Source organism: Notolabrus celidotus, chromosome 3 (assembly GCF_009762535.1).
Source record: "Notolabrus celidotus isolate fNotCel1 chromosome 3, fNotCel1.pri, whole genome shotgun sequence".
Classification (NCBI taxonomy): Eukaryota; Metazoa; Chordata; class Actinopteri; order Labriformes; family Labridae; genus Notolabrus; species Notolabrus celidotus.
Genome location: NC_048274.1, coordinates 4,611,665 through 4,639,658, shown reverse-complemented (window position 1 = coordinate 4,639,658; position 27,994 = coordinate 4,611,665). Strand labels below are relative to the sequence as shown.

At 41.0% G+C, this 27,994-nt stretch overlaps 1 protein-coding gene across 4 annotated transcripts in view; it reads left to right on the top strand.

Moving 5' to 3' along the window:
- The window catches only part of LOC117810532 (C-myc promoter-binding protein-like), a 92,247-nt gene that overhangs the window by 24,645 nt on the left and 39,608 nt on the right, over positions 1 to 27,994 (top strand). For all 4 annotated transcript variants that reach the window (XM_034680416.1, XM_034680414.1, XM_034680415.1 and 1 more), the window contains exons 2-12: positions 9 to 339; positions 5,703 to 5,949; positions 7,346 to 7,415; positions 9,963 to 10,132; positions 14,667 to 14,959; positions 15,171 to 15,237; positions 15,478 to 15,536; positions 17,361 to 17,505; positions 17,836 to 18,011; positions 18,475 to 18,575; positions 27,256 to 27,471. In XM_034680416.1, coding sequence (XP_034536307.1) covers positions 29 to 339; positions 5,703 to 5,949; positions 7,346 to 7,415; positions 9,963 to 10,132; positions 14,667 to 14,959; positions 15,171 to 15,237; positions 15,478 to 15,536; positions 17,361 to 17,505; positions 17,836 to 18,011; positions 18,475 to 18,575; positions 27,256 to 27,471 — 1,855 coding nt within the window. In that variant the 5' untranslated portion in view covers positions 9 to 28. The remainder of the gene's footprint in view (positions 1 to 8; positions 340 to 5,702; positions 5,950 to 7,345; positions 7,416 to 9,962; positions 10,133 to 14,666; positions 14,960 to 15,170; positions 15,238 to 15,477; positions 15,537 to 17,360; positions 17,506 to 17,835; positions 18,012 to 18,474; positions 18,576 to 27,255; positions 27,472 to 27,994) is intronic.

Sequence of the window (27,994 nt, the reverse complement as noted above, 5' to 3'; positions counted from 1 at the left end):
CTGTGCAGGCAGCCGGGGGTGATGGGAGATGATGGAAGACAAAGGCCCTCGTGTAGCCGACTACTTTGTGGTAGCCGGTCTGACGGACCCGTCCAAACCGTTGGACCAGGAGATCCACTTTGATGATGTCTGCCACAAGATGGCCAAGCCAAAGGCGCCCATCACAGATGTGGCCCTGGTGATCCGGTCCATGGGAGAGGAGGTGCCGCAAGGGTACACATGTATAGAGGAGACACCAAGTGGACATTCAGCTGATCTTAACAACGGGGGCCTCATGGCTCCTCAGATCTTCTTGTGTTACAGGCGAGGCCGCGACAAGCCACCCCTCACTGACCTGGGGTAAGTACCAAACGTGTCTCTGAATGTCTTAGTTTTTCAGCGACGTCTAGTAACCTTTCAGATTGTGTAGATCAATAAGTCCAACATTTACAGCCACAATAGCAGCTCAATGAGGCATAGTTGTGCTTTGAGATGTACAAGCTAACAGCAACAATGATTGTTTACTGATGTTTTAGCAGGTAAAATGTTGACCAAGTTCACATTAACATCAGGAGGCCACCAACAGTAAGCTAGATTTTGAGAGCACATAAAATCTTTCAGTTTTAAGATTTGTTATGTTGTCTTTACATGATTCTAAATTAAATATCTTGCAAACCATCACATCCTGTTTGGATTAACATTTTATAAAGTCTCAAAACTTTTTGTGGAGTTGTATTTCTCTCTTGCTCAATGAAACGATCTGAAGAATTTGTTACAGACAGACCAAACGCTCCTCTAATTGTCCTCTTGGTCTCGTAAATGTCAACAAAATGTTATGGCACTGAACCATAGCTCAATAGTCGTGATGAAATTTTATCTCAGGCCAGAATGGCGGACTGACACAGTGACATTGCGATCTCTATAAAGGTTGATTTATGCTGCCAGTATGTGATGAAACCGGGGATCATTGCAGAGGTCTATAAGAAATTATATTTTGCTTCTTAGATGGATGAGTCCTAGTCCAGTCCTACTCAGCTGTAGCCCTGAATGGCTGAACCTAAATCTGTACTCAAACATTTTTAATTTCCAACTTCCTATCAAGAGGTATGAACAGAATACAGCACATTTATTTCCATCCAGTACAGAAAGTTGTCTACAGCTGTCTTAGTTTCTCTACAGAAAGAGTTTCAATAAATGTTGTTGAGTAGCAGACAGATAATAGTGGACGGGTTCTTTTGTGTCTCTGCAGACATTCTGTAAATCTAGTTCTGGGAAGTCTGCTTGGTAGAAAAGTGTTTCTAATGGTCTTTGCATTTTGATCAAATTTACACGACCACAGGTAACGTCAGATTACTCTGATGACAGTGAGGATGATTTTAGGATAAAGACACTTCAGCTCTTATTCTGAGGAATAGGAAGCAAAGCTGGTATTATGTACCAAAACACAGATGAGAACACCAAAAAATGAGCTCACAGTACGCAGGCTTTCTTTGAGTAAGCTGGCTCCAGGTAGAGACATCAGGTATCATCAGGCTGGGTTTCAAACTTTCTCTGCTAACTCAGGTTTTCTGCTTCAGGTTATGACCCAACCAGGTTATGAGTTTAGAGAAAGTTAGCATGGTTAGAAAAGAGACAGATATGTGACGCAAAGAGCTTACCCTCTTGCTTCATGGTGCACCCCTCTTGACTGGTGGAAACTTGCTTTTCGCACAGCTTGAAGTTGTAGTCCCTGATTTTACTCACTCGATGTAGAATATATCAAAAAGGGGCTTTTTGAAACATGTAGATTCATATTTTCCTTTATAATTCTGAGCTGACGTTACCCACATAGTCATGCTATCCATGCAGTGCAACATACTGTATCTGTTATTTGCCTCATTCCCTGTAATAATCAGCAAACGCTGAAGCTATTTCTGGAACTGTCAGAATTCTTCTTACCATATAACTCAGCGCTGCTGAGCCGTGCTGTTGTGGTCCCTATTGGAAAAGTCATCCATATCATGTCTGTTCTTAAAAGCTGAAGTGCTTTTAGCTTAAAAAAAGTGCTCCGCTCTGCCCGGAAAATCCTCCAGTGCAGCAGTTTCTTCCCCTCGGCAGTCAGTTTCTGTCTGCCTTGCAGTCGTTCCCCTTTTGTGATTTTTGCAACAAAAAGTGGAATAGTGTGAAGCCCTGTTACAGGTGTCGTCCTCAGCAACATCTTTTGAAATACAGGAATACAATACTGTTTGTTCAGAGCTCCCACACCTCAGGCTGGCAGAGGCAGGTGGTGACAATGCTAAGGAGGCTTGCGTTGGCCTCTGACACCACACTGTGCAGTGCTTATCAGGCACTGACACAGAGGCTGCTCAGACGCTATCAGCAGCTTTGTGTGCTGAAAGCTCGGAGGGCTGCACTTCCCAGACGCTGTGAGACTAATGGGAAGCTGACGTGTGTGTGTGTGTGTGTGTGTGTGCGTGTCTAGACATCATTTACATCCATCTTTACTTATTGCTCTATAGGATAGTCAAGTGTTTCTCATGCTGCAGACGGAATCATCTGCAAGCAACATACAGATATTGATCTTCCCTCCTCTCTCTTTGAGAAGCAGAGGAGAATATGAGAAGCGTTGGCACCTCTAAGGTTTCAACCAGGTCACTGGTGAGCAGAGGTGGTAATCCAACGAGTCACTGTCACATGCCATTTCATCATCGCTTCAGTCAGTAGGCACACTCACACTTACTGAGTGTAGGGAGAGCACCTCAGCTCTCTCTCTCTGAAGCCCTTATCAAAAAAGACAGGTTGGCACATGAGCTTCACAGTGCACTGTGTTTTAGTTTTTTTTTAGATATCATCATTTATTTTTTATTTTATTATTAATATTTTTAAAGTTATGTTTTGGGGCATTTTTGACAGAGGAGAGGGAAGTGGATAGCGCAGTAATCTGGGAGAGAGGGAGGGAATGACATGGGGGAAAGGGCCGCAGGCTGGAATCGGACCTGGGCCGCCCGCTGTATGGGTGTGCAACTTAACGTTAGGCCAAGTCCCTGCCCAGATATCAACATTTATGAAGAAGCTTGCTCCTTTTTTTATTATTGCAAAGCAACAACTGAATTGCTTGTCCTCAAACAGCTCACCCAGAACTCAAGTAGCAACTGTAATCTCAGTTGTCACCTCCACAGAGGGCTCACCACTAGAGTCATCTGATTGGAAAGGGGAAAAAACTCTTCTCATGTTTTCTGCTAAGGTTCAGTTTTTCTCAAGTCATTAAGAGCTTCATGCAAAAACATGACAAGCTGCAAATATTGAAAAAGCAATGCACACAGGGTGCATGAGCATTGCGCAAAACACCTACTGCCTACTGGAAAACGATGCCTCTAACTGTAGAATGACACTCCGTCTGATTGGGGACTTTACATGAAACTTTGACCTCCTCACACGACTACAGCTTGTTTGAGATATTTTGAATATCTTTTTGGCACAAGACCAGTTCAAATGTTTAAAGAAATGGTGGCACTGTCAATAAAAGAACACGTCGCCTACACTTGTCTGATGGGACATAGGAGAACAACATACACAGTTTGATTTCACAGCAGAGAAAAACATCCACACAGTGTTTGGTCCTGCTGTGAGCAGAGCAGAATCACCACAGCGAAACAGAGAATCGGACAGAATGAACATCCTCACAGCTAGCTAGCCACTTGAAATTATTTTCTCTTCTCAGCTCTGGTTTACTACCACACACTGTCTGAGCTCCACTTGAAACAGTAATGGAGGATAAGTGCATAATGGAAGCACAAAGAGGAATGTTTAAAATGACCGCTCCTGTTATGTACCTCTGAGCATTCATCCTCTAAGTGGTTTGTGTGAGTGTCCTCTTGTGCCTCATTGTAAAGCTGCACTGGGTTAATATGTTTTGACAGACTCTGAGCTATACATTAATCTTCATGCAGACGGTGTATGAGGACTGTGGAGTACAACAAATCCACATTTTTATTAGATTTTTAGAATCACATTTAAATTTGATCACCATTTAAAAGTTTTCCTCTTTCTTTAAAAACTCATCTGTAACACAATAAAAGATAAAACAAGTTCAGACATTGTTTGGTCTCAGATACATTTGCACAAAATTACCAATTTCAGTAAAGAGTTATTAGAAAGGACAATAAGGGAGAAATTGGTGCATTGGAAGATACGTTTTAAAATATCTTCAATACAGAATCACACATTTACTTTGCACAGGGACTGTAGAGACTGATTTTGGCTTTTTTAAAACAAGGTAACAAAGATAAAAATGATGATTGTGCTTCATTCTTTTACACAATGATGCTCTCTTTTTGTGTTTTGGTAAGAATCGATCACTTTTGCAAGCAGAGAACTTTTGCACATTTTGAACAGTTTGAGGAAAAACCAACAAAGAGTCAACATGAAGTGTAGAGCAGACAGATGATCTGGCTTTTATCCGCCTTATTGAAAAGATTTAAAGCTAGGGTTGGTAGTCAGGGAAAACTAGCATGAATTTGAATGTAGCATGTCCTCAGGACTCCGTCTAACCCCCCCCCCCCCCCTCCAAAACAACGCCCCCGCTCACATGCACGAGCGCCACTGATTCACGACCATATGATCACGACTGATTCAAAACCGGTCCTCAGCACATGGTTTGTGTTTTGCACTACGTCAACTCATGTCTCACTCAGCGGTAAAAAAACACCGAAACATGATCATAGTGAAAGTTAAAAACACAAACAAACATGAAATGTACGCTTTGCAGGAGGCGGGCAGAGCAGCAGGACAGGATTTGATTGGTTTCATAATTCGGCTCCTGATGGCAGGGATTGGTTGGTGTTTTCCCAGGTTTACTCCAGCTGTAGATAGCGGCTTTTTTTCCCCCTGCTCTTTTTTAAGAACACATTATGTATTGATTGCCATCGGGACATAAAGTGTATCTAAATCTGTCTACCAACCCCAGCTTTAAGTAACATTTGATTGTAAACTTATTTGCAAATGATAGAATATCTTGGAATCTCTTTACTTCACATGGCAAGGAAAACTTCAATGTGCAGAAGTTTGAATCCTTCTCTTCCAGTCTCACCTGCTGTACCTCCATCCTGTTTCTTTACTCTGAGGTTATATCTGATTTTCTGGGTCTACAGTCTGCCTGAATCCCTGTGACTGTCCTAGTTGAGATCAGAGCAACCAAGATGGTGGCGTATTGGTGTTAAATAACTCCTCTTTCGATGTTTACAAAAATAATCATAGTTTTGACTTTTAAACAAGGTGTATTCTTTCACTTTGCATCATTCAACATAGCTGCAAGCTGTTCGTCTTTAACGAAATCAGAATAACAAAGAAACCCGAGCACACACTGTAACCTTCTGTAAGTGAAACCAGAGAATCTGTTCCCTCTAAGTTTCTTCTCTCGAGTGTAAAAACAACGACTCAGCACTACATCATACATTCAGCCTGGCTTCCATATGAGCTCATATATCTCTCCATTAATCGTATTAGTTCTGCTTTGCTGGTTATGAGATGCAAAACCAACAGTAAGATTAATCAACTCCATTATGTCAGCAAATGCATTCTGGGATAGATGCCCAGTTTAGGACTTAAACAAGGACCTCCACCTAATTAGCTCAATGAAATACTGACGGCATATTGTGTTGATTATTCCTGCACCCTAATCACTCTATTAACCACACATTGATATTGAGTTTTGTTGGCTGACTGCCATGTCGTCCCCCCTGCAGTGCGCTGTATGAGTGGAAGGAGCGACTGAAGCAGGGCTGTCACATCATCCAGACCACGCCCTCTGGACGCCCCGCCAACATCAGTGGGAATTCCTCTCAGCGCATCTACGTGACCTATCGCCGGGCGCCTGAGAGTCAGCCACACACCGCCCTGGCTGTGACGGACATCTGCATCATCATCCCGAGCAAGGGAGAGACGCCCCCACACACATTCTGCAAGGTGGAGAAGAACCTGAACAGCAGCATGGTGAGAGAGACACTGGGGAACAAAACTTACCGCAACACTGCTTATTAGGATGTTCTTCTTACATGTTTTGATTCAGTGTTTGTAGTCAAGTCTGCGTGTTTCTAGTTCTGCATGAAGTTCTGATTCATCAACAGTAAACATCAATATCTGAAGACGGTACATAAAGGTGTCTCTAGAGATCATACTGGCTGACATCTTTTGTAGAAATAACAAGGAGCTCAGGGCTCAGTTATTCAGAAGTCTAATCTGGATCAGTTTTATCCGGGTTTGTAAATCCTTTTCCTTTCTCTATCTTAGATCCTTTTATCGATCTTACTTCTGTCCCTGCAAGCCTCATTGTTTTTGGATTGCCTCTGTTCCAGCTACAACCTTTCAGGATAACCACATCCTGGATTACCAGTGCTGTAAATGTTGTTTAGTAGCTATGTGAAGACTAAGAGACAAAACTGTCTTAATGTACTTTTATAAAAAATGACAAAAGCAATAACATCCCTCTCTACATTCAGTTTCTTTTAAATAATCTAACACTCTCCTGACCCACAACAAACCAAAACATCTTATTACCGCGCTTTGTTTCTATTCACCTGGATGTGTTGAATATTTGATTCCGGTTAGTTAAAACCCCATAACAATGGTAATTACTGTATTTTTATTATTTTTCATTTAACCTTTATTTAACCATGTTGGTCCCATTGAGATCAAAGATCTCTTTTTCAAGGGAGACCTGGCTGACACAGTCAGCATCAAAAAACACAAAGTTACAGACATCGACACACAGAGAACCAAAGTACACTTTGCAAGCACAACGTGTGTCGCAGAAAGAGCCGTTACATAGGAGACAGTTGTAGCAAGATACACTAAAAATAACAACATCTTAAAGATTCAACTTCAAGGTCTTTCAATTAGCCAGATCACTACATCACACTTTACCATTAAACTTAACAATATCATATATTATGTTTGATGTTATTCTACTCACAAAAAAGCTGGTCTTTAAATCCAAACTTAGCATTAACTTGTTTTTATTTTTAGTTGGTAGCTGGGTAGTTACTGTAAAATGAACAGTATAGTGAGTGGGTGGTGATGCAAAACAGAATCCCTCCAGGGAGGACAAGACTCCGCCAAAATGTTGTATAAACAGTGATTAGTGAGAGGAAGTTGAGGAACCCATCTTTGACTCTTTGTCTGCAAAACATGAACCATAATGAGTTTCAGGTGGAGCAGCCACATGAAGACCTTCATTTACAATCAGAGATGCTCCCTGTTTTCAGAAGGTGTTAAGTCATAAAGAGCCGAAATGTCTCATAAAACCCTGAATGATGCACTCTCTCTCTCTTCACCTCTAATGTGGCTTCTTAAATGCTCACATGCTGATTGTTCCTGATCTTGTTTTCAGTGGGGCTCCTCGGTATACCTGTGTTACAAGAAGTCTGTGGCAAAAACCAACGCCATTGCCTACAAAGCAGGTAAGCCGTCCTAATCCTGTAACTACCGGTGTGCAAGGATCTGAATACTGATGTGACCTTCCTGTTCCAGGGGGATAAGATTCAGATATCAAATAACCGTGGTGGGTACTCTCACCTTTCGCAGTCCTTCCTCTTTACGTTTTTTCTTATGTGAGAAACAGACAATGAGGATCATCTGAGATTTGTTTGCAGAGCCACTTGTTGAAATTGGATAAGTTGTTCTAAAGAGTCACAAATATTATAATATTGCACTTTCTCTACAACTGTAAAGAAGTGTCTGTAGAGGACTCTTCTGTGGAGTAAACCTGCTGCATGAGGACATCCTGCTGCAGCTGTTCATGCAGGCTCTGACTTGTTGAAGCGTGTTGATGCTTCAGAATTAGAGCGCTGAGATAAGCCTCTACAGGCCAATCTTTCTCTTCTTTTAAGGGTTTAGATCATCACCAATATATTTAACGGTAATGTGAGTAATATTAAACATTTTCACATTAAATCCATCCGACTCTTCAGCACACTGACAGAAGGCTGTCATCTAGTGATAATACTGTTGGCTCAGCGCTGCGTGTTTGGCTCAGCCTCAGACTGGCTGGCTGGTGTTTTGTTGAACATGTCTTGAAAATGCAGCAGACTGTGAATGCAGAGATCCTATCTGTTTCTCACTAATGTTTTGCATGAGTCAGCCCACAGAGCTGAAGTTTATTTTTCAACATTTCACGCCAGGAAGATTCCAGCACGCTTCGAGCGCTGACTTTTGGAAACAGACATGTTTTGCAACATCTGATTTTATTTATACACTCATGCAGCAGTTTAATCCAGAGTGAGCAAGCTGAGTTTGTTTTGTTGGTAGATGTATGGTTCTCATTTTGACATGAAATATAATAAATGTGCTCATTTATATTTAAAGCAAATCATTCCCCAGTGTTCACAAAGTAGGAGGCTAATGTTGGAGACAAAGAACTGGCAGGAACTCTGTGTTTTATGCTTTGTTAGTTTCATTTGCATAAATCAATCTCTATTTTTAATATTCAACTGTAAAGTGAAATAACTAAAATACATGTGTGAAGGAGCAGGAGAATTTTCTCCAACTCTGCAGCTCTTTTAAACTCATTAAACCCTCTTATTGATTTGCTTTAACAGCTACAATTAAAGTTTTAGTTCAGTCTCAGGGCTCTTTTAGGAGAGGAGAGGAAACTGATCCAGCTGAAAAACACACATCTTGAAATAGAGAAGGGTAGCAACAAGTGGATGAAGAAATAGGAACATGTGGAAGCTAAACAACCAGATGTTTTTTATTCATACGCAAAATAATTGCTGTGTTTAAGACTGTACTTATGAATACTCAGAGCAGTTTTTATCAACACATTTTCAGTAAGTGTAGTGGAGAGCTGCTATCAAGACTTAGACATTTTACAAGTGCCGTCTTAAAAAAGGTCAGAGAATAACAAAGCATTATTTAATGCATGTTTAATCCAGTCTCAAACTGAAGTTGAGATTATCACTGTATTTTGTACAGAGGAAGACTAACTTTAATTTCTGAACCAGCCATCTTCCATCTACAGCTTTTTACCTACTGTACAGTCTTGGAAGTGTTGTCAACCTAAATCACACAGGAAATCCAGTGAGGGAAATCTAGCTGGCAAATCAATTCAGTCAAATGGAATTGATGCCATCTCAGGATTAATTGGAGGTGCTGAAAATTATCAGTTTCAACCAAGCGGCAACCTCCGGTCTCAAACTATGAAGCCCATGAATTTTCTTCGAACACAACGCTTCAGAAGATATTAAGAGTACGAGTTTTGGCCCATTTAAGGACATGACTGACTTGACTGACAGGCGAGAACAGATAGCTTTTGGCTAGGGCTCAAACCCCGCCTCTTTACCTCACACTGTGTTTGGTTGAGTTCCCCATTACCAATATGGCTGCCGCCGACGATTGGCTTCAAAACAGCGCTCAGGAACAGATGGGTGACGTCACGGTTACTACGTTCATTATTTATACAGTCTATGATTGAAACTGATCAGTTTTAATGTAGAGCCCAAAGGTTCCACTTTGAAGTATACTTTTTGACTTTGTACTGTTTTAGCTGATGTGTCCAAAGAACTAAGCTACAAGTTGCTCAATTCACTTGCAAACTGTTTTCCAGAAGATGTTTTCTACAGCTTGTATATTTACTAAACACTTGCAGAACGCAGTTGTAAAAGCCAAAGTTCGATGCAACAGGATAGGGATAAGGATTTAACTAAATAAAAGCACTACCTCATTGTTTCTTTTCCGTGCCCACCAACTTTGACGGATGGCCCAGAGGCCTGATTACCCTGAACTGATTGCTTATTAAAAAGCCAGAGATACTTGTAGCTGATCCCTGGCTCAATGAAGTTTTACATTATTGCTGTGATTATAATAAATCTAGCTTGTTCTGTTTCATTCAGGACTTAATGGAAAGGTGGGTTTGCATCTAAATTGCATGTTAATTGGTTATCTCAAGGGAGAGGTGGCAACGATCTGCTCTCTGAATTGGCTTTTCTTTTCTCCCCCTCCACCTGTAGGTTTATTCAGCAGATACCCAGAGGAGGATTATGAGTCGTTCCCCTTGCCAGAGTCTGTCCCTCTCTTCTGCCTTCCCATGGGGGCAACAATTGAGTGCTGGCCAGCTAACACCAAATACTCCCTCCCTGTTTTCTCCACCTTTGTCCTCACCGGAGCCTCTGGAGAGAAGGTAAATAGAGGTGGAAGTAGTCTCTTCTTTTCTGCCTTCTTTTTCTTCCTCTCTCATCCACACTGTTTAGAAATATCTGGGTATGAGACAGTACCAGTGACGGTTACACCTCAACAACAGACTTCAACTGTCATCTACACAGCTGACATGACCACAGACAAACTCAGTATATAATGGGACATGAGAAAAACCACAATGCCCCACATGCCAGGGGGGAAAGTGGGTCAGGATGCTTCCTTCTTTTGTCAGTTAAAAACATTGTTACTTAACATCTTGTGGGATTTCTGCACGACAGGCCTCCTGACAAACAACTGAAGAATGTCGTAATTGAATGAACATTTTTGAAACTTATTTATTCACAGTATTCACAAAGCTGTTCTTCTTGTTTTGCTCTTCAAAAGATCTCTCTGAGTTGTGTGTTTATTTCAAGACAGCCATGCATACTTACTGACTCTTCTACTCACTCCTTTATGGAGCTTCTGGCACTTCATTTAGCACAAACAAACAAACAATTTACATGCAAACAAGTGTAAACATCACCGTTAACATAATGTTCTCTGGGTCGCTGCAGTTGAATAGTTTTCATACAGATTATTTAATTATGCTCTACATGATCAAGTGAACGTAGAAGTCATTTTACAATGATACAGAGGATCAATGTATTGTTCTTCTGAACATGGACAAACCAAATCAGACAAACCATTCAGCTGCAACTGAAGTATTTTAATTAAGATGTAAAATATACAGAGGTCCTTCTGTAACAGCTGAAAACTGTGATGGACACTGAAAGCATTTTGTACTATTGAGAAATTGCTGGAGGTAAAAAACGTTATTACTTTTCCATTTTCAACCCACTAGAAAACTATCCAGGACAGCCAATCGCACACTCATCCACAAACTCGAGATCAGCATGCAGGCGATTTTGCAGTCTTGAGAGCACATCTCCTGTAAGCCTGCCCCTGACACTTCCTCTCATAAATCAGAATGTATGAAGCGACTTTTAGAATCTCCAGCACTGATCAAAAGTTGAGTCATTACTTATCATCCACCACGTTTGAGAGGAGCAGCTCAGGTCAGGCTGGAACAAGTGCTAAAGCTGAAAGTATCCTGCAGTTCTAGATGTATGTTGTTGTGGACATACACAAATAAGCTGATATTTTGCTCCAACCTTCAAAAAGATTTGCTGTCTTACATCAAAGATCACTAAATGTTCTTCCACCAAAGCTAATTCAACAAGTACCAACTAATGAAGTCCATCTTGTCATTGTCCTGCCAGCTTAAAGTCAATTCTCTCAGGACCATCTTCTGACTTCTTCTGCATTTTTGTTGCATTGTGGTTAGCAAAACGTGACATTGCTGACTGCTATTAACACGACAACTATTAAAGAATCATGCAAGTGTGACAAAACAACATTCAAGTGTTGGTTTGCGTGCTGCCTGGAGAAACATAACTCCAGTTGTCGCAGCTTATCCACACAAACTGACACAAACACACATTTTTTGGTTTCCAAAATGGAAACACAAGCCCCCTCCCACTGTGCTGGTCTGTGGGTTTGGAAAGCACTCCAGATGGGATGACTCTCATGTTGACACATATTAGTGAATTATGTGGTTAAACAAAATCATGATTGAAAACAAATAACATCCAAAGCCCGCTGATGTTTAGATGGCAGCGGTTCTGCTGAACAAGGCCAGTCAGGGGTCAGCGGTGATCACTGGTGCCAAACCCTCTGTGCTCTGCTGCGGCTACTGCTGAGTCATGTTAGTGTGTGTGTGTGTGTGTGCGTGTGGATGTATGTGAGTTGGAACAGTCCTCTGTAGAGCATGCAGAGGAATACTTTTTGAAAACAGAGTGTGTGCTGACTTGTGTTTAAATGGCCAAGGTCAGAGGGAGACTCAGCTGGACTCTGGTCGTCTGTGGACTCCATGTTTCACTCACCTGTTGATCTATGTGTACACAGAACACCTCACCATGTGATAAGACCCACCTCTGAATAACTAAGTTCACTTCATATTCCTTAATATTGTTGATTCCATACTTTTAAACCCTCACTCCAGCTTTCTGTAACTAAGTGTCTGGAGAAATATTCACTTCCATCAATTTTAGAAATTAAAGAATTCATTATGTAAAATGCCCCCGCTGTTCTGACATCAGTAGAAATATTACTAAGTGAGTATTTTTGCATAAATTGTTTTGTAGGCGAAAATTTACTGTAGCAGATTTGTGCTATTTAATGTCTTTAGGATAGTTTGAACTTTTATATCTCCAGAATTTGATCTTTTGATTTATAATTGTAAGTAGAAGTGAAGAGGTCTCAGTGTGTTCTGTACTGTATTTGGAAAGATGTATGCAAGAGGTAACGTATTGAGCTGGTGGTTAAAGTGGATTGGAATGTCAACAGGGTGAGCAGGACCACCCGCTCACTGCATATCACCCCATTTATTCCCTGTCTACCAACAAAAGACAGAAAGAACTTGACACAGAATACTAATAAATTGATGGTTTTATTGATTTACTGATTCAATCAGGCATTCACCGCTAGTTTAAAGTTTGTGCTTTTTTAATACATTAAAAGTATTGAGTTTAAATTTTTAAAAATGTCCTCCATGCTTGAATACTGATTTAGAATTCTGATGGAAACGTTTTGCCACAGTGTTAACAGGCAGAGGTCAAATGTGCAGGAGTTGAAACTCCTTTCTGCAGGTTGATTTTGATTTGACCTGTTAAGATCAGGTTGTGTCTTTTATTGATGATACATAATGCACAATTGTTATGGGGATTAACCAATCAGAATCAAGCATTTAACAAAGCCAGGTCATAATACTTGAGTAGAGCACGGGTGTCTTGAAATTTTACTTTAGTGCTGCACTTAAGCAACTGTATTTCTCACTTTTCACCACTGCCAAAGTTGAAACATGATTCTACATCTAAGACGTAAGAGTTATTTATTTTATTTTAATTGTTGTTTTATTATTTCTGTATGTTTATGTTTGGCATAGATGAGTGTTATGCACAGGCTGTGTAGGATTTCGAAAGTGTCTGTTGAATAAGTGGTGATAATTTAAAATCCCACTTTAATTGATGACCAAAAAACAGGATGAAATCCTGCTAATAACACATTCATTTAGTATTAGTTGTGTTTTTATCATTTATATATTCATAAAAATAACTTCAATTCTACTTGACTAATGAGACCAGTCATTGAACCCAGCATAAACACACAAACCCCATGTGTGCTGTGAAACACTGGTCTGCTGCTTCATCAGCAAACAGAATCTTGGGCAACGTCCCTCTCTTTTGGGAAAATGTCAGAAACTCAGTTACACAGGCGGCTCAGGCGGCCAGCAGATAAGCCTGTTAGCTTTGATCTGTGTGTGAATTGTGAAACTCATATTCCCAGTAAGCAGTCTGGGATTTATTTGGCTCAGTCCTGATGCTGGTCCAGCTGGCTGTTTGTTTGTTTGGCCCCAGTTGGCACTCATGTTATTGATGTTCAACAACAGTTAAACAAAGTGCTCTGTACTTACCCTATATCTGGGGTTATCGATTTTATCATTTATTTAAGAGTGCAGGGCTGATTTAGAGTCCTGTGGAGAGCTCTCTGAACTCCTTTTCATTGTGAGGCATTCATTTGACTTCTCCTGGAAGTTATTGTTAAACAATGACAGGAGGTTTCATTTACCATTTGTGTGTGGGTGAGAGAGCCAAGGTAAGAGCTGACTGTAAAGTGAGGATGTTTCTAAAAGTGATGATACTTTGATTGTCGTCTCGTCTTCAGAGGGCTACAGGATGGTTACAGATTAGCTTAAACTTAATGTTAGATTAACAACTGGGTTTGGTTAAGATGGTTTGGATCACTGTTACCTGTTTGGGAATGCTTTACATCAGTCAGGGTCGTCATTTGTGTAGAAGGACAAAGATTGGTCTTTCTGTATTCAACAATGTAATAAAACGGCTAAATAGAGCTTGAACAGTTTTTAAAATGAATACAGTTGGTTGGTAAAACAGCAGAAAGGACGAAAAGAAGACAATTATTTTGATAATCGATTCATCATTTCTGTTGTTTTTTAAACTAATAATACTTATAATGTGCTGAATTCAGCCGGTGAAATGAGGCTGATTTTTTATTAAAGTTGGAAGATTGGTTATTAAAGGATATTATTCTTACCAGCTGCACTTCAACTGAACTAAAACATCCCCAAGGTTTGGATCAGATCATTGATACTGCAGCAATAAACAAGGAGGCAGCTCCTCGACTGACCACTGCTTAGCCTTGGAATCCATTAGCTTCATCCGTGTTATTTTTTCACTGCAGGAAAATGGTGGAAACTTGTTTGGTTGGTCTTTTCGGTCACGGTAACCCCCAACGTCCTTGAAACTGCCTCGGTGGAAAAGGGGTATAAGGGGATTGAGGCAGTTTTGGGGCCACCTCAGTGTTGCCTCTTGATGAACAAAGATGTAATGGATGCAGTAGTGTAGACACAACACATCTGCAGGTTTTTAACTGTGTCTCCAACATGTCTCTTGTTTCAGGTGTACGGTGCCGCCATTCAGTTCTACGAGACTTACCCCCTGGAGTGTCTGACTGATCAGCAGCGCTCCCACCTGGGTCTCCTGAATCCGGAACCAAACAAACCCCCCTCCACCAAAACTACACCGACAGGCACCAAAAGCACCACTAACAGCCCCACTACTCCACGCCTGGTCTACACCAACAAGTGCATCTGTCTGCTCTCCCACTGGCCCTTCTTTGACGCTTTCCGAAAGTTCCTCACATTCCTATATCGCTACTCCATCTCCGGCCCGCACGCTCTGCCCATCGAGAAGTAATTTATCTTGTTTTCATCTCTTAATTTCCACATTTTGTGCTCTGATAAATCTTGCTAATTCAATTTAGCTCATTTTGAAGTCAGTTTTTCATGTTTTTCTGCTGCTTGTAACTCTTGCTCCTCTACAACGGGGGCTTTGACAGATTATTCAGCTGCTGTTATTTTTGGCCTCACATCCCCTAATTCTTCTTCTTCTTCTTCTTCACAGGCACATTTCTCATTTTATGCACAAAGTTCCCTTCCCTTCCTCCCAGAGGCCTCGTATCCTGGTTCAGGTAAGTTTAGTTTTGAAGCGTAAAACATTCCCCGGGTGTTTTCTGCATGTGGTGCATGTTAGTACTGGGTGATTATCCTCTTGGTTTTTTTGCAGACTGTAGTGTTGTTTTCTGAACTTGTCTAGGATTGCTGGGGGCTGCAGTAGTTTGCATCCTCCATTATGGATGAATATTTAAATGTTTCAGTGGAGACGTTTTGTGCTCATTTGGTTTTTATCTCACTTTCCACCTTTTCTGCAGCTCTCCCCTCATGACAGTCTGATGTTGAGCCAGCCGGTGTCTTCTCCTCTGCCGCTCAGGTGAGAACAGCTGCACACAAGCTTGACTGGAGATACCAGACACAATTAATAAGTGCTTAAATATACTACTTCCTAATTGATCCACAAATGCAATGTTTGTGTGGGCAGAATAAATGATATAAGAGTTCTTCACAGGTCTACCCAGGTCTCATTATGTTAGTGCGGGCCTGGGTCCGTTTTAGCATTACGGCTAATACTGAGTAGACTTGTGATCCCACAGTGACATGATTCACAGCAACTCAGAAACAGACATGTTAGACATAAACAATTACACACATCCATTTATGTAACTAGACGACATTTTTAAGCTGAAGAGAGGCATGTTTTATGTGTGCTGTAAATTGCTTTGTTGATCTATTTTATGGATTCAACACATTCCAGATCTCAGGATCTCTTATCTCATGCAACAGGTTGTGTCTGTGAAAGCTCAGGCACCTATGGGGCAAAGAAATACAATTATTTACAAGGATTAAGTCCAAACACACCTTGGAACACATTTTCCAGTACCTAAAGGTTTCTGGTACTTCAGTATCTGAACTGTGGAGACATACAGGTCAGATACTGAATTACTTTAAATCCTGGAAAGACTCTAGAGGTTGGTCAGAATAATAGTTTGAAAGTTGACTGAAATGGTATTCAATTTAAAAAACAGGTTTAATACTGTATGTCATATTTTCTTTATTGACAATTTAGAGATGCTTCCATTCTTCTAGCAGCAATGTCACTTTCTAAAAAAGTCTTGAGGTCCAGAGACAATTAGGGATGGGTACCTTTCACATTTGAACCGATATGGTACCGATACCCGGTACCTGGGAATCGGTACCGGTACTCAACGGTACCAATTTTTGGTACTTTTTGTGCGTTTATGTGGTAATAAATGTTAATTAGTTTAAAAATAAAATCTAAATTTTTTAAGATTTAACATATTTATTTCATTTAACATGAAATGAACAGAAACAGGATTATATAGGTGATTAGATATATTAGCTGACACGTGCTCGTGGCGTCTAATTGCTCTTTCGGGAGTTTATCAATGAACACACGTGAATGCCTTCGGACGGGAAAAAGTCAGTTCTCTGTCTCTTTATAATAACAGGACATACAACGTACTTGTTGGTCATTCAAGCACACAGGAACGGTTATAAACAGGGCAGGTAGTCAGAGCGAGAGGGTCAGTCTAAACCATAGACTGTATAAAATAGGTCTCAAGTGAATCCCCCTGCAGCTCTGCCTCGCATCGAGTGCGCGTGCCCGTCAGCTGCAGGCTCCGTTTGGCACGCTCCCGCGCAGATGCTGAGAGCAGAGACGTCCACCCGATCAGTCTCTGACTTTATTACAAGGCGAAAGTATGGAAAATCGCCTCCTCTTCCACTCCCTCACAGTCACAAGGATGCGTTCAGGTACCGAAACATGGTACCATTTGATTTTACGTGAATCGGTACTCGGAAGTACCGACGGAATTCGGTGTGTACCGATAAAAGTACCGAATTCGGTACCCATCCCTAGAGACAATCCTTTTGATATTCAGTGACGTGCAAAATATATCCTGAACAGTTTGCAAGTCCATTACAGGCTCAACACACTGTGACAAACAAGATTTGAAGCCAACATTAGCACCTGGATTTACTTGCAAATTTCGACATAACAATAAGGAGACAGGAAACAAAAGCACCTACAGAAAACCCCTGACTCAGACATAGAGAAAAAACGTAACACAATGTGAGTGTTATGGAAACCTCAGCTGCACTTGCTTACAGAAACATGAGCTTTAAGGTCCATTTGTATTGAAATTCCTTTTCTTGTTTGGATTTGTGTTTCTCTCAGTGGTGGTAGATTTTCAACGCTGCTTCAGAACCTCGGACCAGAGAACGCAGTCACCCTCCTGGTGTTTGCCGTCACTGAACATAAGATCCTGGTCCACTCGTTACGACCCGCAGTACTGACCAGCGTCACTGAAGCTCTGGTGTCTGTAAGTTACTGCTTTGGATTTCAAAGTGATCACATAATTACCACTATCTCTTGTTATTATTGATGCCTAGTATTGTTGTATGTGTATTTCGATTTGTCTTAGTAAAATAAAGAATAAAACTTGTTTAGGAAGGGAGTTAATAGAATTTCAGATTCAACCAATTTCCTTTAAATCACTGGAAAGTGTTTCTTTTCATTGAAGGCACAACTTCATTACATCCCTATTTTAACCTATTTGAAACACTCCAACAAACCTGCACCTTAAGCAAAGCTGCCCCAACTTTTTTCTTCATCTTCCCTCCACCTCTCTTAACTTTCTGTCTCCCCACAGATGATTTTCCCGTTCCACTGGCCATGCCCTTATATCCCTCTGTGCCCCCTGGCGTTGGCTGACGTGTTGAGCGCCCCCTGTCCATTCATCGTGGGCTTGGACTCCCGCTACTTCGATCTCTACGACCCCCCACCTGATGTGAGCTGTGTGGACCTCGACACAAACACCATCTTCCAGTAAGCATTAAACCGAAAAAACTTTCCTTTAACTTCTAAAGAAAGAACTTGATCTGTCTTTACTGCTCTGTCCCTTTTTCTTGATAAATATTGTATGGCACCGTTGTGTGTGGTCAGTGAACTGCACATACCCTGTAAAGCACTTCCACCTAAGAGCTGAACATTGTTCCTTTTGCTGATCTTTTTTGCAGACCACATTACTGCCAGGTCATGAGTTCTAAGTTTAGAGACCTGGAGCCTGGGTGGAAGTGGTTATTTTTGTAGCGTCAGACTTGTTTAAAATTGAAGAGTGTGCATTTTTGTGGTGCGTCAGGTACGGTCAGTATTTTCAAATCATATTTGGCCTCATTACCAGCCCAACAACGTCAGGGTGGTCTTCACTCCCCTGGTCTGACAATTGTCTGTGTTGGTTTTGGCCTCTTTCTGCTGCTCCAGAGCTCACTGTGTGTTTCTGCTTCTCCAGCAATGAGGATAAGCGAGCCCTCACGTGGAAGATTCTGCCAAAGAAAGCCTGTAAAAACCTGATGAATGTGCTGAGCAATCTCTACCAGCAACTGGTCGATGGTGAGTACCGAGCTCATGAATGTAGCAGTAACACAAAAATGCAGCAGGTGTTTGACAGATTACAGTCAGCAAACTTTCACATGGAGCAGCTTTCTTAATTTGTTTGAGTAGAAGATAAAGAGGCTTGTCACCTTTTCAAATATGACTGAGGCTGCACACTTCTAAAGAAATCCTTGAAAGCAGAACATGTCCAGGTCATATCCATGCCTTTTGATGCAGCCAGATCTTGTTTTCAGAATGTGTAAGATTTAAAAAATAATGATATTCTAATACAACATGCTTTAAAAATGATACAATATCCGTCACTGTTAGATTCAATACAATGGAAAAGCAAATAAGCTTAAAGACAGACACATATCTACAGTCATATTTTAACTAGAGCAGTGGTGAACTGAAGTGGAAGAGAGAGAGAGAGAAGGAGCAGTGGTGGTCGATTGATCAACATAGAGATAAAGTAAGAAGGAGAGAGCCCCGGCAAAGAAACAAAGTGGTAAAACAGATAAATAAGGTTATTTGGGATTGTTTTGGAGTCGTTACGCTCCAAATAACTTATAAGCACGTCCACATCTCTGCACAAACATGCAGCATGGTGCTGGATTATGATTGTCTTCTGCTGAAGTCACACTTCCTCCAGCCTGCTGTGTGTTTCTCTGCTGTGCCCTCCATCACAGCCTCTATATCGCTACCTGTTCTCATTCACAGGTCAACAAAATTACAACGTTTCAAGTCCCTTTAGAGTCTCATAAATATTCACACTTGAAGTTAATGTCTGCTGCAGACAGAAAGAGAGCAGAGACAGCAATGTCATCTGATCCATTAATGTTCTCTATTTGTCAAGACCTGCAGACTGTTGACAGTGAGGGTCATGTCACTGCACAATTATTGACAATATCAAAGGACAGCATTAGAGAGCACACTCTGCAGATACACACACCACTTTCTCTGAATTATGAATGATAATTTAGAAGAATTATTCAATTCTGAGTATCCCTTTTTTCCCTGAATCATATTTAACCTTTCATTACTGTCAACAGTGCGACACATGTTGGGTTATTTCTGTGCCAGCGCTGTGTGCAGGCTGGAAATCAAAATAACGTGGATTTCAAACATTCATTTTGAGAAATTTTGTATCAGGTATCGCTATCATTTGATTTTTACGAGTATCATAGAAGTTCAAAATTCTGCTGTTGTAGCAACTCTGAAAGTAAGACAACACATTTGTTTGGTAAAGGCCCTTAGAAGGTTTGCTCACCATGATTTCAGTAGTATGTTTGAGTGAAAACAAGAAAATATAATGCAAACATTATTTCCACTGACCTTGAATCTAGTTGTAAAAGTTATATTGGTGAGAAAACACAGTATGTTTATGTTTTTCCATATTGTGCAGTCATAGTTTATGACAATTCAAGCTAATGTATTTAGTTTAAACTAGGGATGTAGATTTCATGTATTTTCCTTGATCGATCTTTGGAAATGTTAATGATCAATTATTGATTAATCATTAAAAGAACAGAAATGTTTTCCATGTCAAAAACAATGCCAAATGCGTTTTTCCCCCTGAATTAAATTTTCCTTCATGACACGATGTATATAACTGACATTATTGAATATCTACGGATCGTATTGAGGTGTTTAAAATGTTAAACACGCTGAATATCAACGTGTGGAGCAGGCTCATAATCTCTGAGGACATACAGTCATAAAAGTGAAGGCTCAGACTTCAACAAGGGAACTGAACAGAAACATATTTCAGACTCACAGTGTCCAGTTTTCTGTCTTCTCGTTCTGATTGAGAAAAATAAGCATGTGAACGTGGTCAGGTGTCAGCCAGGAGCGCAACCGGGTCATAATCAGTCCGGCGGCGGAGGAAAAAAGCATTAGTGGAGACCTGTCACTCAGCCGCAGCCCCCAGCTGAGTGTCTCCGCTGTGTGCAACACCTTCAGTCAGCTGATTCACATCCAAACATGCTTTAAACTTAAAACACCTCCCTGATAGCTGAACGGAATATGAGACCACATGATGTAACAAAAAAATGTGTTTGAGTAAGTTCTTAACAACCAATTAACCGATACTCCATTAATTGTTGACATCCCTAATTAAAGCTATAAAGTAAGTATTAAATGTAATTTATGTATTACATTTTTTTAGAATATTGACTTCCTCTTCTGCCTTTATCGTTATCAAGCATATCAGAGAGGAATTAAGCTTCTTTCAGAGTGTGTCATACATCATTCATCATCATTAGTGTAGATCTTTTTGTCTTTGCGGTGTATTCTCCGTTCAATCTGTGCCGTTCTCCTCTCCATTTAACTGGGTTGAAAGCTGCAGTAATCCCATCATAGTTTAGATCATAACACTTTCCTAATTACCCACCTGGCCTTCTGTGTTGTTCATTGTACTGCTGTCAACCTTGTCTGCTGCACGTGGAGCTCCCTCACTGAGAAACTGTGAAACCTGCTGTTTATTGAGCTGTAGAAATTGAATAAATGGATTTTCTGATTCAGTGAAGTTGAAAATCTACCCAGTTTCTGCAAGTACCGCTGAATATTGATGTGTCTGCTAGAAGTTAAAGTTGAGACATCTAAGCCCTGTGGCTCTTTAGAAACTTGGGCATCAATTTGTATTTATGTTTCCCAATTATGTAAGTCTATTCTCTATTGTCTATAGAAATACTAACTTCAATACCTCAAGCGGTGCAGTGGTGCAGGACCTTTCAATGCATATCTTATGATCATAATTCAACAAAATGCTAATTTGGCTACATTTTGTCAGCAGTCTCAGTTTGAAGTAAACTTTATTCTCACAGGAGCCCAGAGATTTAAATCAGAGTGTGGTGACAGACTACCTGACCAAAAAGATGAGCCCTTCAAACATTACCGTCTGTCACTGACTCTGTGAGTGTGTGATGGAGTTACACCCTTGGCTGTTGGAGTTTCCTCATGGGTTACTGTTTCAAAATGAGAAGAACTTTACTCCAGCTTTTATGAGAACACTCTCAGCCCCCTTGGTTATCATTCATGGGTTTGTTTCTCCCTCGTCACGTCACTGTGTTGGCCCCACCTGAGTGAAAGAATGCTCAGTTTCACCTTGTGTACAAGTTAGTTTGATACTGTTCTATCAGCTCTTGTAAACTTCTCTTCCTTCAGCTAGTAAAACACACCAGTGGGAACAAAATCTTAAAATACTGCATTAACCACAAAAACTTTATGTTGAATAATAGCCTGCTCACCCTCCATCAGTATGCCTCATTGCACCGTTTCACCGATATCAATTCATGTGCAAATGGCACAGAAGACTAAAGACCTGATATTTATCACAAGATTATGAAACTTAAAGAACATGGAATCTGTTCTGTGAGAAGTGGATACAAAGATTATGCACTGTAGAAGCCCAGCATCAAGCAGGACCGTACAGAGAACAACCCTTCATACACTGAGAGTCATGAGATAAAGCATGCAGTTAAGGTACTCTAAATATAATATCTGATGACAACAATTTTAATCAAAGTCTCAAAACAATTTAAACCTGGTTAGTAAAACTTGGAATAAGCTCTTTTAAAACAAAAAAAATAAGTGAGAAAATTTTAGCTTTGCTTAACTCTGTCATGAAGTTTCTTACACCAGTCTCAGGGTTTCCACGCGTCCTGGAAAACCTGGAAAACCTGGAAAACAGTTGACCAGTTTTCCAGTACTGGAAAACACCTGAAAAATGGGAGAAAAAGTCAAATATCCTGGAAAATCACATATAGTCCTGTAAAATTATTCCAACATGGCTGCATTTGACCTGACCCGATTAACAAAACACATCCCCATTCATTGAAAGTTGAGTGCACGCTGTGCTGGAAAAGACAGCGACACTGCGCAACTTTTTTCACATCTTTTCTCCTTCACTTCATAATCATGCATTCACAGAAAACGGGGGTATATTGTTTATGTTTTATGGTACACTTGGCTCAATTACCGTACTCTAGCTCAGTTGTTCTCAAAGTGAGGTCCTGGGACCCCTGGGGGTCTGTGAACCATAGCGTGGGGGTCTGTGAAATAATTTGAATACATTTCTAATAAATCATAAAATTGTGCTGTGTCATTACAAAACATCATATACACCATTGTTATGATACCATTTGGTGGCTCGAAGGGATATGTGAGTCTTGTAACTGTTAATTTTCTGAAAGCGTTTAAGATCAATTACTTGAAAAGTATAAATGATGTCATGTTGAGTCCACAAGGAATGAAATGACCCTCTGTTTTAAAGTATACAAGTGGTATTTACTTGATTCAAATTGAAGTGTTATCTGTTTATCACTATGGTACAGGTCTGAAGTATTTACATTGATACGTTTTACAATACAAATAGTTCCAAGGGCAACTAAGAGTGCAAATGGTAGTAAGCATGTGCTTTACCGATGGGAAGTTGGGCTCTTTTCAGAGAGCCGGCTCTTTCGACTCCCAAACGGCTCTTAATGTAGGATCTTTTGTAGCCGTATATTTTACCTTAACTTTGCAAAAAATAATAGTTTGTGTTGAAAACCCTTTACGTACTGTGTTTTTATGAGAAGCCTTATAATGCCAAATTGTGTGCATTTCTTCTGTTACAAAATCATTCTCACCCTGATCCTAGGGTTATGATTAGGGTTAGGGTTGTGATTAGGGTTAGGGTTAGGGTTGTGATTAGGGTTAGGGTTGTGTTTAGGGTTAGGGTTAGGGTTGTGATTAGGGTTAGGGTTGTGTTTAGGGTTAGGGTTAGGGTTGTGATTAGGGTTAGGGTTGTGTTAAGGGTTAGGGTTAGGGTTGTGGTTAGGGTTAGGTTTGTGATTAGGGTTAGGGTTAGGGTTAGGGTTGTGATTAGGGTTAGGGTTAGGGTTAGGGTTGTGATTAGGGTTAGGGTTAGGGTTGTGATTAGGGTTAGGATTAGGGTTGTGATTAGGGTTAGGATTAGGGTTAGAATTAGGGTTAGGATTAGGGTTAGGGTTAGGGTTAGGGTTAGGGTTAGGGTTAGAATTAGGGTTAGGGTTAGGATTAGGGTTAGGGTTAGGGTTAGGGTTAGGGTTGTGATTAGGGTTAGGGTTGTGGTTAGGGTTAGGGTTGTGTTTAGGGTTAGGGTTAGGGTTGTGATTAGGGTTAGGGTTAGGGTTGTGATTAGGGTTAGGGTTGTGTTAAGGGTTAGGGTTAGGGTTGTGATTAGGGTTAGGGTTAGGGTTAGGGTTGTGATTAGGGTTAGGGTTAGGGTTGTGATTAGGGTTAGGGTTAGGGTTAGGGTTGTGATTAGGGTTAGGGTTAGGGTTGTGATTAGGGTTAGGGTTAGGGTTAGGGTTGTGATTAGGGTTAGGGTTAGGGTTGTGATTAGGGTTAGGATTAGGGTTGTGATTAGGGTTAGGATTAGGGTTAGAATTAGGGTTAGGGTTAGGATTAGGGTTAGGGTTAGGGTTAGGGTTAGGGTTGTGATTAGGGTTAGGGTTGTGGTTAGGGTTAGGGTTGTGTTTAGGGTTAGGGTTAGGGTTGTGATTAGGGTTAGGGTTGGGGTTATGATTAGGGTTAGGGTTAGGGTTGTGATTAGGGTTAGGTTTGTGATTAGGGTTAGGGTTAGGGTTAGGGTTGTGATTAGGGTTAGGGTTAGGGTTGTGATTAGGGTTAGGGTTAGGGTTGTGTTTAGGGTTAGGGTTAGGGTTGTGATTAGGGTTAGGGTTGGGGTTATGATTAGGGTTAGGGTTAAGATTAGGGTTAGGGTTGTGATTAGGGTTAGGATTAGGGTTAGAATTAGGGTTAGGGTTAGGATTAGGGTTAGGGTTAGGGTTAGGGTTAGGATTAGGGTTAGGGTTAGGGTTGTGATTAGGGTTAGGGTTGTGGTTAGGGTTAGGGTTGTGTTTAGGGTTAGGGTTAGGGTTGTGTTTAGGGTTAGGGTTAGGGTTGTGTTTATGGTTAGGGTTAGGGTTGTGATTAGGGTTAGGGTTAGGGTTAGGGTTAGGGTTGTGTTTAGGGTTGGGGTTAGGGTTGTGCTTAGGGTTAGGGTTAGGGTTAGGGTTGTGTTTAGGGTTAGGGTTAGGGTTGTGATTAGGGTTAGGGTTAGAATTAGGGTTAGGGTTAGGGTTGTGATAAGGGTTAGGGTTAGGGTTGTGTTTAGGGTTAGGGTTAGGGTTAGAATTAGGGTTAGGGTTAGGGTTAGGATTAGGGTTAGGGTTAGGGTTAGGGTTAGGATTAGGGTTAGGGTTATGATTAGGGTTAGGGTTAGGATTAGGGTTAGGGTTAGGGTTAGGATTAGGGTTAGGGTTAGGGTTAGGATTAGGGTTAGGGTTAGGGTTAGGGTTATGATTAGGGTTAGGGTTAGGGTAAGGGTTAGGTTTAGAACCAGAACTAAACTTAAGCATACAGAACCAGAACCAAACTCATGCAAACAGAACCAGAATCAAACTCAACCAGAATCAAACCAGAACCGAACCAGAACCGGACCAGAACCGAACCAGAACCCTACCAGAACTGAACCAGAACCGAACCAGAACCGAACCAGAACCGTACCAGAACTGAACCAGAACCGAACCGGAACCGAACCAGAACCGAACCGAACCAGAACCGTACCAGAACTATACCAGAACCGAACCAGACTTTAACCAGAACCGAACCAGACCCGAACCAGAACCGAACCAGAACCGAACCAGAACCGAACCAGAACCGAACCGGAACCGAACCAGAACCATACCAGAACCGAATCAGAACCGAACCAGAACCGAACCAGAACCGTACCAGAACCCAACCAGATGTGAACCAGAACAGAACCGAACCAGAACCGAACCAGAACCGAACCAGAACCGAACCAGAACCGAACCAGAACCAAACTCGAGCAAACAGAACCAGAACCAGAACCAAACTCAAGCAAACAGAACCAGAACCAGAACCAAACTCAAGCAAACAGAACCAGAACCAAACACAACATCATTAATTTCCTCAGGTTGGCATTGAGTAAAATCAGATGCCTCAGCTTGGATGGTCTGATCCGATTTCTCCTCTCAGTGAGTATTTGCCCGGTCTTTAAGAAGACTCTCTCTGAAGGAACAGATGAAGCCAGGATACACAGCCTCCCCTCCATCACCTGTATCCTATATCCTCACATATGATTGGCCGCATGGCCGCCATGCTGACCAATCAAAACAAAGTTCTGCTGTGAGCAGAGCTGGGGCTGAGCACTGTGAGAGCTAAGCAGTGAAAGGAAAAAACTGGGAGCCGCTCTCTCTTTTCTGATTCACTATAAAGCATCGGCTCTCAGAGCCGCAGCTTTTGATCATGACACATCACTAATGTGCTTAATCTGTGTTACAATTATGAGGGGGCCATGGACAATTTTCTCACCTGTAAGGGGTCCCTGGCTCCAAAAAGTGTCAGAACCCCTCCTCTAGCTAGCAGGAGTGCAAACTCCCAATAGTGAAAACAAACGGAACAAAAAGAGCGACACAGCTGCACAGAAACTCCACGTTGTAGACATCGCTGATCATAATAGACATCGCCATGCAAGAAGACAGTTTACATTTTTTTAAATCTCTGAGAGATCTTCAAATACAGAGTGCGTCTTTACACTGGTGAGATTTTTTCAGAGTTTACGGTAACTCAAATAAAAAAAACGTGAGATTTCCTTTGTTTTATATCGACCACTTAGAAAAGAGAAAGCTGAGATGAGAGTTGCCCATCATTGTTACTTGGTTGCACTAATAAAGTGAAGTGCTGTACTTCTGTGGTTGCATTATTCTATTATCAATTTGCCATCATTTTTAAGCATGTAAGAGATGATTTCATTGATAGCCATAGACTACATGTCTTTCAATGTAGACTTCCACTGAGAGGAACATATTACACTATTTAGGAACTAAATTAGGAACTAAATTTAGACGGTCATACCAGCTTGATCATCAATGAAAATGTCCTGGAAATGTCCTGGAAAATGATCTCTGGAAAAGAGTGGGAACCCTGCAGTCTGCTTCAGCTCTGGAGATAAAATGTAAGAGACCACTCCAAATTTTTCTAAAATCAGCATCTCTACATGCATGGAAGAAATCCTATTTCAGTGTCTGCTGAGCTTCAACACAAGCACACCTCAGTCAGCTTCATGAGGTACTGATGTGGTGATCAACTGACAAGCCATCCAGCAAAACCAAGCTGCTTGAATCTTTGCATTGAGTGGCATAACGCTACCTGACAGCAATGTTAAAGACTGGTGGCATGAAAGCAGTAATTAAAAATTAGGGTTATTCCACAAATGCTAATAACCAAACTCTTCCCTAAGGTGAAATGTTCTTATCCTGTTCTTTAAAATGCAATCTGAACTTGTTTTTTCTTTGCCTTATTCACAGTCTGAAATATACTGTTTATTTTTTTTTATTTTAAACTGCTTGTGCAAATAAAAGACCTAAATTAAAATATTTTTTGGGGAAGTTGGAAATAAATGTTATATGTAACATAAAGCAAAATATCTGTTTCACTGAAACACAAATAAATAACAAATAGAACCAGATAGAAACTTATTTTTGAAGTGGTCTCTTAATTTTTTTTCTGGAGCCGTTAATGATAAAGGGACATCTCCAGAAAACAACAGGAGAAAATTCCATTAGGTAATCATGTAGCCACCGCATTGTACACTATGCATTGTACAGTCGCATACTCATTTTAAACTTGTGTTGTGCTCCTCTCTCTTTAGGTCAGTACCGTCCTGATGGGTTGCTGGAGCTGAGCATGAATGACACATCAGAGCTGAGCTGCGGAAAAAGCCTCCACACACTGGAGCTGGAGATCCAGGAAGCCTTCCTGCGCTTCATGGCAGCCATCTTGAAAGGTTACCGTTCATTCCTGAGACCCATCACTCAGGCACCTTCTGAGAAAGCCACAGACGCCAGCTCCCTTTTTGACTTGCAAGGTATCTGAAGTAATGTCACTGTGACCTCTTAGAGTGAAAACATTCATGTGCATTGTGTTTGAATGAGATATGCAGGTCAGAGTCACACAGGAAACATGAATCCAGCTGTTTTATTCCCCAGCAGCTTCCTTAAACTCCTCGCACATGACCCAAAACAAGTCCACAGTTGAAAACAATGTCCCAAGCCAACATTTTTCCCCTGAAAGAAATGTTTCTGAACGATTCCCACCAAAGTGTTTACTCAGATGCAGATGGTTGAAGCTTTGCTGTCTTATTACCAGTAATCTGAAGGGGCTTTGTCATGCATGAGACCTTCAAATCCACCAACTCGTGGGAAACATGGTGTTAAATGAGCTTTTGGTGGAATTATTGGTTCTCAGTGCTTTCAGGTAAATAAACAGTAGATAACAGGTAATTACTGCAGTTTTCAGAGGGTGGACAAGTCAAGAAACTTCTGTATGTAGTCATTTACACAGAGTATAATCAGGGAGATTTAGCTTGTAGCAATGGAAAAAGTTACTAA